A 17,537-nucleotide genomic window follows, 5' to 3' on the forward strand; every position below is an offset into this window, starting at 1 on the left:
TGTGGCAGGACATGACATGCACCCTACTGTAGTAATCTTGTCAGGCCAAGCTTCACGCTTCAGTCATGACAAGTCCATTACTGGCCATGTTCACATTCAAAAACTGCATTAGTTTAACTGGGGAGCTCCTTACAAAACAGGCTGTGTAATTACACCAAATTATACAGCAGCTTGTGCCGTTGTATAAGTCACTGACAGTATTCTGAATGTCACTGAATGCCCGCTTAATATTCCCTTTTTACTGAATCAAATGAACTAGCAATGTATGTGACTAGGCCTTAAAGGGGAAAAAGGGCTGAAGTGAAGGAACACACAGTAACAAATTTTCTATTTTTGGACTCACAGAAGACAGTGGAAGGAGAACCACGAAAGAAGAAAAAAAGCTGTTGCATAGCTGTTGCTATTTTAAGCCAGTGGACTTTCAGAGCCTGCACATCATCAGGAGTGATGGGATGGGCAGGAAAAGAGCTCCTTATAGTTGGAGTATGTCAGACTCCACCGTGTTCGCCACAACACTTGACATTTCTGAGAGTAACTGAGGTACGTCTTATGTATATAAAGAAAATCTGAACACAGCATTGGGTATATGAAAAGGAGATGTGTGTGAGAGTGTGTGCCTCTGCTATAAATCTTGACATCACTACAGTAAATTTAATGGGAAGACCTTTGTGTGAAGGTGACTTTTTGCTCCCTGGCTGGTGTGTTTGTGTGTTAAATATGATGTTGGCAACAGGGCAGACAGAGAGCAGTGTGTATGAGGATAGAGAGAAAAGAGAGACGGGCATAGACGCTGGAGTAAAATAAAAGGGAAGACACGGTGAGAAGCCTACAAGGCTATTAGCCAAAGCCCCCTACAGCTGGCCTGGATCTAGATGAGAGGAGGAAGCCGTAGAGGTGCTGTCATCCCTAAGAGTCACAGACAGCTGTTTGCTCCTCAGTGAACAAAGGCTAACCCTTTAGTCTTTCATAGAAGCCTGCTGTCCTTGGTGCGAGCCACAAAAGCTGACGTTCTACTGTACAAACCCACTGAAGGGTTTACGACAGTGCACCAATAAACACATTACAGAAGTGCACACAAACCCCCTCAGATGTGCCATGGCACTGCAGAAGGAAAGAGTCAAAGTGCCTCAGTGAACTAATTCAAAGCCTATCTCCGCTCTTGTTCCATTGTCAAGATTTTTCAAAAGCATCATGTTTACATGTTTTTGCCTTGCAAATTATTTTGCGCCACTCAAGAGTAAAGGACAAAGAAAAAAACATAGATGACAGTAAGTCTAGCTCTCCTATCCTTTGAAATAGCTCAAATGATGCCCTTGTGGATCAGCCATTAGCAGCAATGCTTATCTTGGAAAGAAGCTGAGCAGCAGCATTCCAAATATCTGCATAAATGGGCTTCAAGGGGCATTATTCTTCATCCCAGCCACATCAGAGAGAATAGTATAGTGGCAGAATGGAGAGAATGGTGTGTGAACTGCCCCCACTGTCAATTCACCAGTCTCCAGCCTGCCTGGGCTGAGCCGAGGGCTTTGCTGGATGGGGATCCAGTCAGGCCTGTGCAATGGAATTAATGGTAATACCCAGGCAGGTGGAGCTCAGCTCTGCTCCCTGGCATAGCAACGATGGAGAGCATCTCTGGGGGTGGGGGTGGGGGTATGAGTGTGTGTGTGTGTGTGTGTGTGTGTGTGTGTGTGTGTGTGTGTGTTGTCTTCCTTGGTGCTTGCTTCTAGAGCTTGGAAGCAAGCATTGTGTATGTGTACAAGTGCGTGCATGTGTGCATGCGTCACTGATTTAATGGACGTGGGTGTACATGTCTGAGTGTGTGCACACTCATGCTGGGTGAAAGCATTCCTCCTGATTAGAGCTAGAGTCTCAAAGTGCCAAATGGCACAGACACACACACACACACACACCTATTTTTCATCAGTGGGAGAGGGCCGAGGCAGCAGTGGCGCGAGACACTCTAGAGGTGGAGTGGGGACGGCTGCCTCTCTCTGCCTAACATTGGGCACAGTACCTCGACACCACTGCCATGTTCCACCTGGGAGATTTAGCTCCTACACAGCCTCACTTCCTCTATTTACATGCCCACCTTTATCTAACAAAAGCAGGTAGGTGATTGAAAGCTTGCGCTCCCTTTTTACAGTGCAATAACAGCCTCTGTAAAATTGAGTCTTGATTGTGGCCCGATGTAAATCACAGCAACTTGGACCACACGCTCGTGTTGCTGGAGGGAGTGTTGTGTAGAATTTGAATGCACTTTGGGGGTGCCAGGGGGCTGACTGTTGCTTAGACAGACAGAGGGACACACAAAGGGACAGATAGAAAGACACAAGAGACATACAGTATAAAAAAGTTAATTATATTCCTCGCTACATATTTCATTTTGCTCATCTCCTTGTCTCAGTTGAATGTTTTTATTGGCTGTTCCACAGCCTTTTTATTGTAAATTTATATATTACTATTTCATTACATATGTTACTTCATTGGCAATGTGAGAAATCCTTTATTGTTCCAATAAAACCTATTTGAATTAGAATTTAAGAGCGTGTCTGGAGGGTTATAACAGGCAGGAGGGCGGCTAAAATATGGTGGAGGGAGGAGGGAATTAGCCCAGGATAGACAGACTGCCAACTAAGACAGCATGGTAATGTTGGGATGAACAGACTGAGAGATGGAGGGGGTTAGACAGCGAAACCAGACAAGGCAGCAGCTCTCTGAACTGAATGAGAATATGTGGATAAGAGGCGCATCAGCTAAAGAGTGAGAGAGTGGGAGTTCTGCTTATGTTCTGATTCTACTTGCCCTTTAACTTGAATACAAATGTTTGATTTTCATTGGTAATACATGCAGTACATTTACTGTAGACAAGGAGATTGCTATTACCCACAATAATAGTACAGCCACTTGTGAGAGCAGTAGTATGTAAGGACAGCTTACAAGGACTTTGTGGTTTGTGCAGTGTACTCAACCATCCTTCAGTGTGGAGTGAAGGGAAGTCTTTTTATCACAGAGGTAACAGTTCTCTTTGGGGGGAGGGAGACACTGGTTTCATATGTCGGGCCGTGACACTTCAAAACAGACACATTCACCAGAACAATGAAAATCTTCTGGATCATGTTTAGGGATTGATGGCCAACTCTGTCACACATGCATTAGTTACAGTGCTGTGGCAGAGATTCTGCTGGGATCGTATTGTGCTTCTACGGTGATGCTCTGTAAATAGCATTAGTTGCGCTCGGTAAAGAATAGACTTGTCACATTTTCAGTGAGGCTAGTCTTGCACAACAGCTTGGAGACCAAGCCACTGTGCATGCATGCAAAGACTTGCCAGACAAAGGGATCGGCACTTGTCAGCAATTTTGAACGGACTTAGGGCTACATACACTGATGCATGTGGGTATGCTTGAGGGAAGACAAACATACACATGCGCACGTATACACAAAGCCGAAAGCTGAAGGCAATTTGGCTTCAGTTGCGACAGCTCGCCCTGGGCTTGAATGAAGAAACACCTGTGTGTCAAAGTAGTGGCAGGGCAAGGCTTCCTGTTCTGTGATCAAGGCCAGCGTGAGGCTTCTTTTTGAAAGAAGAGCCCATTGGCAAAGAGGAAAGAGCATCACTACAAACTCTTAAACATCTGGAAAGAACCCTGGCCAGTTGGCCTCCACTGGGGTTTAAAATCCAACGCAGGACCCACAGCAAAGCCGGCATTAATTGTGCCAACATTCAAGACAAGTAAGTGAAAGGATATGGCCACTTGGTGCGACGTCTCAGTTTTTGTGCCAAATGAAGTCCATTTGCCCTAAACATGTGCTAAGGTCCCAAGCAGCTTCGTTCTAGACAAATAAATAAAGATACGCATAATGTGCAAAAATCCAAAACAAACAAATGGGGTATAAATCAAGGGTTAAGCCCTTGATTTATACCCCATTTGTTTGATATCCAACATCATGCTTGCATCACCTGCCCTACTGTGGCGAAGGAAGACAAGGGCGGGGCGATATCAAGGGTTTGATTTAGATTCAGAGACTTAAGCCGTTTCTGTTGCAGCACAAGAATCGTCTCTCATTCTAATCTCGGCAGATATCCACCCTGAGCCAGGAATATCCTAAGATAAATATGGAAAGTGAACAATGTGATTGCTGAGCAGCAACTTCCCATTTTCTACACCTCTCGCCTCTAATCCTCTCCAGCAGCACTCCTGAACTGCCGCTCCTCATCTAAATCTGCTGGCAGACCTGGTGAACAGTCTGATATTACACTGCTGCTTCACTTTCCCATTGCCATTATCGCCACAAATACAGCTGCTGGCCACACCTTAAGAAGGGGCTCTCACCACTGCCTCTGTTCTTGTAATAACTGTAGCTCCAGTCACTATGTGAGATATTAAAATGACTCAACCCGGGCTCGGTTATCTAGACAGCTACCAGATCCCATCTGACTCTGAAGCCAAACTCTACTCATCGGCTGAATTTAGATGCTTAAGAACAGGAGACCTCACATTCACACACACACTCTTAACATTTGATCAAAGACAACATTATTCTATAGATTGTAACGTGACATGGGTGCTTGATGATTGCATCTGCAATTAGAAATAAAATTAAATCAAACAAAAACCATAAATGATCAGAAAACAGTGACATTTTTAGAAAATAAATCATGCACCATCTTTGTTCACCATGGAAAATACCTTCATCTTCATCACCGTCGTTATCCGACAAATCCTCGCCCTGTTTTTTTGCATGGGCCCCTGTTTTTGAAGCAAGGAGAGACATAGAGAGGCACAGGGAAATTCAAAATAGCATGTTTGGCAACACACAGATGGGAAAAGAGGTAATAAAAAGCAGTATTTGAGACCACATGTAAATAATAACAATGTTAATTTAAATACACAATTCCCATTAGAAAAGTTGTCCAGGGTATTTCTTGTTAACACTTACAGCACATACAATAAACATTTTTTAAATAGTATAAAAATAAAAGAAAAACACTACACTGGGTAAAAACAAATCTAAACAAAACTCCAGCTATTATATCATATTTGAAGCAGAGTCATACACCACTGGCAGTTTCAGGTACAACATTTTAGATTTATCAGGAAAATCCTCTGAATTCAATGCCGTAAGTTTGGGTAACAACACTATTAGCTTAAAGGATTGTTGCAAAAACAAACAGCTACAACATGTAATTATCATTGGTTAATTACATTTTGGAAATGACTTTCTGAGCAGGGTTTTAGTGTGTTTAAACAAGTTCAAACAAATTAAGATGAAAAAAACTGTTGAACTACAGGCAGGATTGTAACTTCCCTAGGTGTGGTGAGGTTTGAATAAATCACAAAATTGCGTGTATTATGTATACTCAGTGAAGGGTACAGTTACTTCAGCTTGTCTCTTTGCCTTAAACAGTAGGTAATATGCTGTTGTCCTTGCACTAGATGTTAGTGTGAAAATCTAGCACCCTAGGGCGCCTGTGCACCATGTACAAATATAGTATACAAGCCCTATCTTGACCTACCACTTACACGGTGGTATTCTAAACTGGTTAGAGTTTGACATCCATGTATAATCAGTTTTTGTTGCCCACTAGCAGAAGGGCCTATGGATATCAATGCTGGTTAGTCAGTTGGTCAATTTATCAGTCCATCAATTCAATAGTTTATCATCTTCATTCGGGCCAGATGAACTGATTGGCTGGCCTACCTGCCTGTCTACCTACCTACCTACCTGTGCGCACTCTTCCCGTGCACTCATTGCGCATGAAAATGTGTTTTGGGGGAGTGGCTTTGGAGTGAGGCCTGAAAGGAGGGGGTGGGATTTTTTCGGTTGGATACTTTCAAAATTTAGCTGTCTCATGCTAGTTTCTCCAATGTAACTAGCTTTAAAGAAATATGGTATTTTTCTAGAATTTTACAATTTTGATGACACCCTGACCTTTCATTTAGCACCACTGTCAGTTCAGATTTTCCTCCTGAGAAATGCTTGATACAGTAAATCCTAATGTTTTTGATGACCTTGGACTTTTCCTCTAGTGCACTTTTTCACTAGGCCAGTATGAATATGAATTAATATCAAAATCTAATGGGCTGATTGTCATGGAATTAACTGAACCATTCATAATTTACAGAAGATGTCTAGCGTTTTCCAGTGTTTAAAAGCAGAGGTGGGCCTGACCCTTGCCTGAAACATCACATCCGCTAATATCATAAATTAATACATTTTTATGAAATAAACATTAACCTTTTAAAAAAAAGAGTGCAGTTGCTATTTCACACAGCAAATGCCATATATTTAAAGAGGGTGGCTGTTGTTTCAGCCATCATCTACTAACTAAATTGATCATGAGACAAGATGCGTCAGTTTCTGGCAAAACAATTTCCTTGTCTCGGTCCACTTTAGTCATTGAAAGATCTTTCCTCTCTTGCAACCCTTAGATCAAATTATCAACTTTTTCTTAAAGACAACTAATAGCCTGTGTACCATTAAATTCGCTGTGGCCATTCATGGTCCCCAGAGAATGATCCAAGCAACCACAAACAGGGTTGTTCGGTGACATCATTTTGGTAGTGGCCAAATTTGGAATTGCAAATCATATGATGCACTCGGGCCCAGAGAGTCTTTAAATTATCACAGTGTCAACCAAGTATCTAAAAGTCTTAAAAATATTATTTCTGTCATTCATGTGGGCAATTCAGTCAGGTGGAGTCAGAGAAAGACACTATAACACACATACAGTATGGACACAGATGCCAGACACAATATAAACCTCTTTGGCATAGCCACTAGTTAAACAGCTTTTATTTGAATTAATGCGCCATTGTGTCTGAATACCTCATCCATTGTTAATTGATAGATGCAATATATTGTATAATGTAACAGGCTGAGTGTCATGACATTTACTGAGTATGCTCAAGCTCTCAAAGTGGAGAAGCCTTTTGAATTAGTTGATTCCACAGTCTGCACAATCACCTTGTTCAGTCTGTCCATCAGATTTGCATAATGTGTGTAATGAATAATGCAGTCTGTATGGGCTGCTATATGAGCTTTAGATAAGCAAACATAATCATAATTACTACGACAACTTCAAGCTTACAGTATATGCAACTTTTGTGTCACCCTGTTTGGCAATAAGAGGTTACTGGTCTGATGTTGAACTACAGCGAGTTATGGAAGTTGTTATGGAAGGTTGTGCAGCAGCAGAAGGCTTTTAATTTGTATTAGCTATCGGAAAGGGTAAGGTGAATGGCTTGCCAGGTGTGATACGCCACACTCTCTTGCAAAGTCACTGGCTAATATTATTCAAAATGTATAATCCATTAACAACATACAGTATAAAAAACATCGCTTGCACATGTTTCCTTGACTTAATGGCAATCAATCAAAAAAAAATGGTAGAAATCCATCATGTGGATGTTGGCAGTTGAATTGATTTGAGTTTTGCAGCACGTCCACTTCAATACTCAAAAACAGCCCTGTTAATAGAACACAAGGAGCTGCATTGATGGGGTGTGTTGTTTCAGATACTGGTGAGACCATAAAATAAAATCTAGAAAGGCTGGTTTGAGTATTACAGTAATGAGTTTGAAGGGTTATCAGACACCTAACCACTGCACAGCTGTTTATAATATTATGAGACTGGATTTTACAAGTCTGGAGTGTTATCATGGCGATAATCATGTAACCTTTTGTCAACTGCGAAACAGCATAAATGTGGCCTTCACATTACAAAGTAATCCATGGATCCTGGAATGTGCGCTTGCGGTTATTTGATTGGCCATCAGAGCGCCTTGCCGGATAACGTTGCATTACATTGCAGCAAAAGTTGAGCCAGAATTCTTTTTTTCGCCAGACGACCCAGCGTGTATTTCTGAAGCCCTCTGCGTTAGCACTCCCACTATGCCAACAAAGTTATCTCATTGAAGTGAATAAGGGGGGCTGTGTTGTTTTACAAAGTGCTAAGGTCAGGCAGGTATAGCACTTTAAGGCTGAACAAATTTCATAGCAGCACCAGTACAGTCAGGAGCATCTTCCTTGTATAGGAAGTGCATGCCATTAAGTTATCAGATGTCATGTCTCTCTCATGTAGGCTTCAAGGGAACCTACAAAAATGTATTAGCAGAATAACCGCCAGCACCTAAACAAAGGGGTTTCACCTGCTTCAACAGCCTTCTTTATGGCTTGTTAACGATTACTGTTATTCTAGCGTTCACTGTGCCGTTGATGTGGTAAAACAGTGAGGTTATTGAGTGATAGTGCTCCAGACAGGCATAGTTTGGATGGCAGGTGTCGACAGGGAGGCTTTGTCACTTTGAATTGTGTTGTCTGTGAGCCTGATTGTGTCAAATGCTGGATCTATAATAGGAACTGCAAACATGTGACATCTGCAGTGACTCAGCAAGTGAGCCTATATTTGACCTTGAATCTTTTAAAGTGATGCCGCAGTGAAAGAGTGTGAAATTAAAACAAAACTACAATGAACTGGCGAGTTTCTTTGCGTAGCTGGCCTCCAGGCGCCGACATTTGCATAGCATCAAAACAGGCAGCATCTAGAATAACAGCTATTATTCATGTTCCTTGACAAGCATAATAGAAACCTGTCGCATTTATCAAATCAGGTTCAAAGAAACCGCATTTGATGGGCTTACTGGTTACATAAAGGGTATTGAAATTTAACATTTCAGTAGGATGGAATTGCAAACAAAAGACACTCTAGTAGTTGGCTGAAGAGTTTTACATGAATAAACCCAAGCATGCACACATATGTACATACACACACAAACTCACACACATACAGATATAGAGTGCTCTCAGACTCTAGAGACTTCTTAACTGAATCCAGAATTCACTCAATACATTGTGGAAGGGCTAAATGTTAACTGCTTTTCCTTTGCTGGAAAAAGGTTCGCTGACAATAGATGGGCCTTGGAGTTAAATATCAGAAAGGTCAGAATGTGGAAAGGGACTTAGTGAAATGTTGCAGCCTTGACAATTTAGAGCAGTTATATTCAGTCTCTAATCCTCAGGTGGCCATTTTTCTCTTTCAGAGAGCCTAGCTCTGTCTTACCTCCTGTCTTTCTGCTCTCTCTCTCTCTCTCTCTCTGTCTATCTCCATCTCTCTCAATCTGTCTCCCAGTGTAGAGGTTAAGGAACAGCTTGGGAGGGACACATAAGAGAGAATGATGGAAAATGCAGCTAAAAGGTTAAGGAGGCCGTAATCCTGCAGTAAAGGACAGCCAAAACTCACACTGCGCTTCAGCTGTTCCCAAAAAAAAAACAAAAAAAACAAATAAAAGGCAGCCAAGTTGTCTTTCTGCTTGTCTACAGCTCATGATGGAAAGAGACATGTTTAACAGAGACCACAGGCTTCTGAGTGTGGTAGTAAGCTAACACACTGGGGTCTCTTACCTCTTTTCTTGATCCCTAATGAACCATTTATTCCCCATATTAGGTGAAAAAGACTACACTGCAAAAATATCTTACAAAGACTCACCAGGCTTTAGGCTTCTTAATCTTCTGTCAGACACAACAGTCATTTAAATAAGTGCTGCACTACAGTTGAATATGCACTGATTTCAGAAAGCCAGAACAATGCAGGTATGTAGCCTTCAATGCTTAAACCAGGAGAACTTGATGCACAATACCCAGACTTAATTATCAATTTTTGGATTCTGGTTAAAGATACCCTTTGGAGTTTTTTTAACCACTAGTAGGGCTATGAGTGGGTCTCCATTTTGTTTGTATGCACGCTAGCACACAAGCGGCGCGAGTCACATCCTGCTGTTGGTTTCACGCTATGCTACTGACTGACAGTTGGTGGCAGTACCACACCAAGAAATGTGGCAAAGAAAAACTCAAACACTCATACACTCAAAATGTGGGTTAAACCTCAAGGATACAAGCAATGCATTTTGGTGACAATTTCTAAATGTAAACATAACTTGTGTTTGTTTACAAGAAAACTCTAAAGGGCATCTTTAACCTCTTCATCCTTGCCAAATGCACAGTTGCATCATTACAAATGCATGATGTGTGGCTAAGCATTGTCCAAAACCACAGATTCAATATCCCAGAGTTTCCAAACATACTAAATATTTCAGCCTGAATTTCAAGAAAATTGAATGGTTTGAATGATGGATTGAAAGATTAAGTCCACTTAAAGGAGAAATTTAAGGGGAAATCAGGGTTTAAGAGCCTTGATCTAAGCTAACAGAGATACCAGAAGCAACAAACAAATTGTGTTTTCCCCTTTAACAGGGCTCTAGGACTCCACAGGCTGTCCTCTATTCCTTTTTAGTTTGGGATAAACAAAGAACAGAACAGTGATATTGAGCCTTGGATTGACTGTGGAAGTTGGGCAGCACAGCAGCAGGAGGCCTCTGAATAGGAACTTCCTGCTTACGTCGCGTCTTGCATCTCAAGTCAGTATGACTGGATCTGCCGCTGACTTGTTACAGCCTTCACTCACTGGGGTCATCAACTGTCCCAGATATATGATCATAGAAGATTATAGAGGTAATTTTCTGTCAAACAAAAGTGGACATCTGCTCTGTTTTCAAATTGCACAAGCCAATATTTGTTCTTGTCTTCTTTTGCGCTGTCTGCTTGGCGTACAGATTTCCTCAGCAGCACTCAGGGAGTAGCCCCTCCTTCCCTGAGGCAGGGTTGAGTCGGCCAACCAACGGGATTACCATGGTGTGTTACTGTCTGCCATGGCCCAGACGCAGTCTAACCAGGATTGGGGCTCTTTCGCAGTTTTCACAGCTCTCTAGCATCTGGAGGTCATCTGGTAAGAGGAAAAAATGTCCAGTGTTTCTGCTGGGGTAGTTAATCTACAGGTTTGGCAACTGATCGGGCTGTTCAGTACTGGCACCGGGCTGTGTAACACATGGCAGCCTGCTGCCTGTGACGGCTGCATAAGAATGATAGTTGAGTGGTCCAAATCAAGCCAAAATGTACAACAGATTTCGCTGCACTTATCTCAAATAGACTCATGATGAGGGATGAATTTAGAAGTCAGGAAGGTCTCTGATTTCAGAGTGTCTCTCAGAAGCGGTGTTATTCAGATACCAGTGTGAAGGACTCTAAGGACAGGTTTTACAAGCGGGTTACAAGCAGTGAAAGAGACATGCTGTAAAACCCCGTAGAAAATAATGTGCTTATTGTTTAAACAGGCAGCACGCAGCACAGTGAGTGCACCTTATCAACAGAGCTCTGCCTCAATGAGGATCTCATCAAAAAGATGTGATTTTACAGATCGCTTTTAAAGTTTGTCAATCAATTTAACAATGTAAACCTATTTTAAAGATAAAGATTGACCTCATCAGGGTTTGTCCTCACAAAATTGACCCATCTCAAGCCAATCTATTACTCTGAGGCTGAATAGTGCTTAGCTGTGTCCCCCGCACATCATTACCCCTCTCCTCACTCCATTCACTCTGATTCAGAGCAGAGAAAATGACTGAGTGATATAACCAAGGCTCCAATGTCTGCGGCACAGTCACTGCTCTTTGCTCTGTGTGCGCGCTATAAGGCCACTTCAGAGAGAGCAGCGGGCTACGGTGCTGATCTTGCACATCTGACCACCTCCACATGACCTCGAGTCTACCTGCCCGGACATCTCGGACATGCAGTGCTGCACTAGTATAGCAAAAGAAGGGACAGCCATTCTCTAAATTACAGTTTAGTCAGTGTAAATATCTGAATTAATAAATTGTTTCTGAACAAAGACCAATGCTCTGTTGATTTTGCACTTTCGAAATTAGCCACACAATAACCCTCGCTCTGAATACCAACCAACTATACTGAAAAAAAGTCTAAATCTATTACAATTTTGTCTTGAGCCTTCTATTATTTTTTGAATGAGTCTGTCTTTGATCTTTTGTCAGGGAACTATTGTGTGGTTTCAGGGCTTTCCTCCTGTTTAATGGAGGAAAATGAGCCACATCTTTGATATCAGCGCATGAAGTGCTTTCCTTGCCCAGTGGGATGCTATTAGCACAGGATCCATAGGACAGACTTCCTCAATAATTCTGAATCTCTTGTAACAGGAGAATTATTTCTTCAAAAACAAACTCTACATATATATTCTCACCACCACTCTTCTAACTTATACTGAAGATTGTGCTCTACACTGTACAAATCATCATATACTAACTTGTCTCATAAAACAGAAGAAGCTAACTAAGATCACGTGTGATGCATTTTACAGGATGCATGGGTGATATATTTTTCTCACTTGATAGGCATCGCCATTGCAACAAAGGCGCTTCACGCTAGGTTAGAGGTCCATTTACTCTGCTTCTGTCACAAGTGCATACTGTTGCTTGGCAACAATCACAACCATTTCAACAAGAGTCAAATACTTCTTTCTGAAAATTAATCACTCTTTCCTCCAGAGGAACCACATTTATAGAGATACAGATTGTAAAATTGGTGGTGGAGATGTTATTAATACTGATTGTGCACAGTGTGTATGACTCTAGTGGATTATACAGGTCTCTATTTAAAGCTTTGCAAACATTTAAAAAACATATAACCCTGTTAGTATTAACAAGTTTATGGAACAGATCTAGCTATTGAAATTACACTAATTAAAAATTGCAATGAGGGAACTGATGAACTGTTAAACCATTTCCCAGTTCACTCTGAATTTGGCAAACAAGACTTTAACTTCCTTGTTGGAAACATTTAACCAAAACCAAAATATGCTTCAGAGGTTGCTTTCTACATTTCCTGACAAGGATAAATTATGCTTCATTTGAACTGCTAATTCAACATAAGCCAAGATTAGAAGAAGCAGTTTTAAAAAAAAGTTGCAACTGAATTGAAAGAAAAGAGAGACTTTCCAGCAAGACTGAAAATTACAACCTTTGTGTTTATAGCAACAGAGGAACTATGCAACAATCATCTCTCTGCATAGTAATGTGTCACAAAACCAACATATGAAATGTATGATAAACCATTTTCTCATTACCAAACATGAAGAAGATAATTGAAAAATTCCAAGTGGAAGGGGAATATTAAAGAGATATTTCTGTGTATATTCCACAACTGGGACTAATTCAGAAGCAGAAGTGCCTGGAGGGCCAGTCTGTCTCTAACAAAATTGGTTTACCAAAGCAGAATGTACGAGCGCACAGAGTGAGGCCAATAGCTGCCTGCTGCCTCCGTGGAAATCAGCAGAGGTCTCCCAGCTGAAACTGAATCTTCACTGTGGAGCGAGATATGCTCAGGATCACAGTCTTAAGGCTACTCGTAAGGTCCTCTCGTGCCTTCGGGCAGGCTTAGAAAATTAGCCCTCACTGTTGTTACCAACAGTGAGATTTTATCTGTTGCTAATGAAATTGGACTGTGCGTCTCTATGGCTGTGTGTTTGAGCATTTGCCACATGCATAGATGAAAGCTGTCATGCCAATAAAATACCCCACCACCCCCTATTTGAACTATTGTGAATAATAAATTTAAGAGAGGTGGCCCTCCACTTTTGAGTGTAAATTTAATCAACGGCTGAGGCTCCAACGCTTTCAGGTGTCGTGTTTGACAAATACTTCCAATAAGCTGGTGTCTTAAGTGCTGTCAGAGCAGTCTGAAACATAACTAAAGTTCTTTGCATACCAAGTCAAATTTTATGTTCTAGTATTTCAAAGTAGCACTCATGCCTCTGATTTAATCAACAGTTGTATTTAAATTAAATATATTACACTTTAAACATGAATAAGCCATACAATAATGTAAAAATAAATAAAATACATGTTATTCTTAGACATCACGAGCTATTGCTTGACAAAGCGTCATTATTTATTTAAGGACCTGCATTTTCACTCCTTGACACACTCTCATAGTAAAACCACAATTCAGCACACACACACACACACACACACACACACACACACACAAACACACAGCACAACCGCTCACTCATCTCTCACACTCATGTCAAGGTTGATCTGAGTCACAAGTCCCACGTTCATCCCAATTAGCACTTTGATTTGGGAGTTGATAGGTGGTGATATTGGCGGCTTTGGAAGGATGCACCCATCACTCTCCTCTCTCTTTCACTCTTTCAATTCCTTTCTTTCGTTCGGGCTTTTTTTTTTTTTTTTTTTTTTTTACATACCTCCTTTTCTACACATTTTCTTGTTGGGTTTCCTGGCACATTCCTTGGATATTCTTTTGACTGTAAAATGAATGGAAAAACTACAAAATAACAAGAGAGCTCTAGAAAAGATCGCATGTGACATGCAACAACTCAGACTGAGCCAGACCCCCTTCTTCACTCTCTTTCCCTCCTCCTCCCACCCTCCCAGTCATTATCAACAACAAGAACAACAGAGCACCTGTTGAGAAAGTAACTGGGGTGTTGCTGCAGAAATATTCCAAAATGGTGGAATGAATTTGCTGCATCCTGGGACACAGGAAGCCCATATTCACATGCACTTCTATTTAAGACCCATTACAGCCACACAGAAGGCAGAGAGGCTAGATATCCAAAGTTTTGCAGTTCACACTATAATCTTATAAGTGAAAGTGTTATTTGACATTGCCCATTTGATTCTCAGAGCACTTAACATTTCAAGCCCATTTTCCTGTGTGGGTCTCCTTCAAGTGGTGAAGTAATGGGGGCCATTTAAAAGAGTCTAAAACTTGTGAGACTTTTAGTCATGGTGGAGCCCAATCTCTGTTTGCCTTATGCACAAAACCTGCTCTTGCTTTTGGCTTTGTGCAAGGACAAACTGGATAAAGCAAGGAGAGTAAAGGGTCTTACATAGGTCAGGCTGATGCCACAGGCCTCTTGTGTACCAGACAGAATATTTCACCAACCCTACAGTAGTAGATCATTCACTTATGAGGCAGGCTACTAATCACTAATGGCTAATATCCCCAGAACAGTCAAGACAGTGAGGGTAGGAAGGTGCACCAAGTATTTTCCAATCTGCTCCTTGTATGATTAGATTTCTTTTTTTCATTCAGTCATATTAATAAGTCATTTAGTCATCAAAAGAGGAACCTCAAACAGTGGCATGGAAGGGGACAGTTGATGAAAAGACTAAATGAAAGATCAAGTCAAGATGGAAGGCTGAGATGATGGACACAGACACAGCATGCGCCAGACAACAGGTCATGCTCCGCGCAAAATACAAAGGTGACACTAAATTTTAGAGGAAAGACAGTGAGAGAAGGAGACAGAGACAGAATAGAGGAGGAGAGGTTTGGTTTCATCCTGTTTACTCGACACACTCACCATCCTCTGTTGGAACATAGATGTTTAAATAAAGACAATCCTCGTGTTGGTCCTGTATGTATGTAGTAACTATATCCAGGTTGAAGGTGAACCATACTGGCATCATGATCTCTGGCACAGCGTTGTGAATATTTTGGGGGCAGACAGGAGCAAAGTGAGTGGCGTTCTTGATCCCTGACCAGGAGGAGGGAGGCTCCGGGGGCATGAAGCGTTTTTCTCCCACTGGGGAGGCGGCGTATGGAACCCCTAGATACTGGTCCACCGGCCCCAGAATCTCGCTAGGCAGGGGCACCCTCACCCCTCGGAGTTTTCCATACTGCGTGTTCACAGTGGGGTGGTAGTTCTGACCTCTGACGGCCACAAAGCACCAGCAAAAACTTAATACCCACAAAGACACGTTGAAATTGGTGCAACTGTGGGCACTGTGCCAGTTCTGCGAGGGGGGGAAACGACTTCTCCTTGGAGAAAACCACATGGTCCTTGTGAGCGAGTGCAACTGCAAGTGACCAACATACAAGCCGGGGCACCCCCTCAGCGAACACACAGGCCTCCTGCTCAGCCCTGCAGTCCAGCCACCCGAGGGACAGTCATTAGCTGTGATACTGGAGCCCACCGGCTTACACACCAGGAGAAGCAGTCAGAGTTATGCAGTTCCTCTCCGTAGCGCGGTCCTTACTCACTGTCTTCTCTTCACACGTCAGATCTTCTATCCCGTGCTGCAAGAGAAGAAGACAGGAAAATGAATGATATTTCCCTGACAGCCCACCAGTTTGCTCCCATTTTTAGTCAGTCATTTTTATTGACTTGTGGAGTCCTTTCTGTCATGACATAAAACAGCTCACATAAACATGACAGAGCTCTTAGTGCTATCATCAATCCACATAATCAAGAACCTGCCTTTGACTTGGATATTGCAATTAACTGTTGGGCAACTTGTCAAGATGTGCCTAATAATGCTAATAGGACAAGTGAAATGTGAAAGGCATTAACTGTCAGTGGGTAATTATTCTCTACTTCAAAGGCCGACGTTTACATTAGTAGTTAAAGGATAGGTTGACAATTTTTCAAGTCTGTCTTAAAACAATAATCAGTTGCCCATAAGAACATTTAAACAGTTTTTGCTTGCTGTAATCATTCCTCCTGTTCATACTGGCCATTAAAACATCCCTTCCTAACATGCTAATAATGGGGGACAATCCGGAGTCTTTGTTCTGTGAATTTGTTTTTCAAAAGTGTATATTCTTCTTTATCTTCCAAAGTTAGTCTTAGACACCCACTTGATTTGACTAACTCAGACTGTTGAAGCCTCATATTAGCTTTAGATACACTTTGTATGTATTTCTGCAGAAAAAAGACTGGATTTTGTTCCCCATGACTTCCACTGATATTTTAAAGCCCAGTATAAACAGGAGGAATAATTACAGAAAGCAAAACTTTACATATGGACACCTGTCTACTGTTTCAGAATCAGTATCAGGTCTATTGCCAAGTAGGTTTACACATACAAGGAATTAACTTTGGTATTTTGGTGCATAACAATAAACATAGTTAGTAGAAAATATAAAGGAAGATAAAGAAAGTACTGCAAGTCAAGAAGCATAAATAGAAAATAGAAAGTTGACAATAAGATATAAAAAAGTATTTTAAAAAAATAAATGTAATGTTTTAAAACAGACTTGAAAAATTGTGAACCTGCTAAAATCCAACAGCAGGAGACATACACAGGGACATAATAACATGATAAAGATTGTCCTGCTTAATGACAGGAAAAATGTTGCGCTTTTAAGAGCTCTTTGGGATGAGCAGGAGGAGGAGGCCAGAAAAGGATGCAGCTACAGGCAGCACGTGCGCCTCCAGTGACAGTGCTGTAAATGCTAATCCCAGGGTGAACCAGTGGTGCCAGTGACAACACCTTCCCACACTGCCTGATCAATTTTCAATTTCTGTGGCTTAGGGTCCCCCTCAGCCTTGTGTGCCTACTGCAGTGTTCATTCTAATAACAATGGAGAAGAAAAGCCAGCATTTAGAGGAGGATATTGCATTCCAAAATGACTGTGTAAATGATTTATAATGTATCAGCAGCCGTTGGAGGGCCACTAACCACTGAGAGAAAGCAATCCTGACATTCCTGGAGGTGCTGTTATCGCTAGTCAGCTATTCCCATTTGCTGTAGCTGTGGATCAGTGGAAAGCCTGCCAGTGGAAGCTGTACATGGAAGTCCTCACTTCATCTCAAAAACACATACATACATTTTTTAATACTGCAGATGAGCCCACCTTGACTGATACTTGTGTTA

The 17,537-nt window shown here is 41.7% G+C and overlaps 1 protein-coding gene across 4 annotated transcripts in view; it reads right to left on the reverse strand.

Annotated features, from left to right (window-relative positions):
* The window catches only part of nlgn3a (neuroligin 3a), a 187,053-nt gene that overhangs the window by 81,482 nt on the left and 88,034 nt on the right, over window positions 1-17,537 (reverse strand). For 3 of the 4 annotated variants that reach the window (XM_044205312.1, XM_044205309.1, XM_044205311.1), the window contains exon 2: window positions 15,242-15,957. In XM_044205312.1, the coding sequence (XP_044061247.1) occupies window positions 15,242-15,716 (475 nt within the window). In that variant the 5' untranslated portion in view covers window positions 15,717-15,957. Of the gene's footprint in view, window positions 1-4,691; window positions 4,752-14,116; window positions 14,177-15,241; window positions 15,958-17,537 lie in introns of all 4 variants that reach the window. The other variant, XM_044205313.1, reaches the window with a different exon arrangement.

This window comes from Siniperca chuatsi, linkage group LG8 (assembly GCF_020085105.1).
Source record: "Siniperca chuatsi isolate FFG_IHB_CAS linkage group LG8, ASM2008510v1, whole genome shotgun sequence".
Taxonomy (NCBI): Eukaryota; Metazoa; Chordata; class Actinopteri; order Centrarchiformes; family Sinipercidae; genus Siniperca; species Siniperca chuatsi.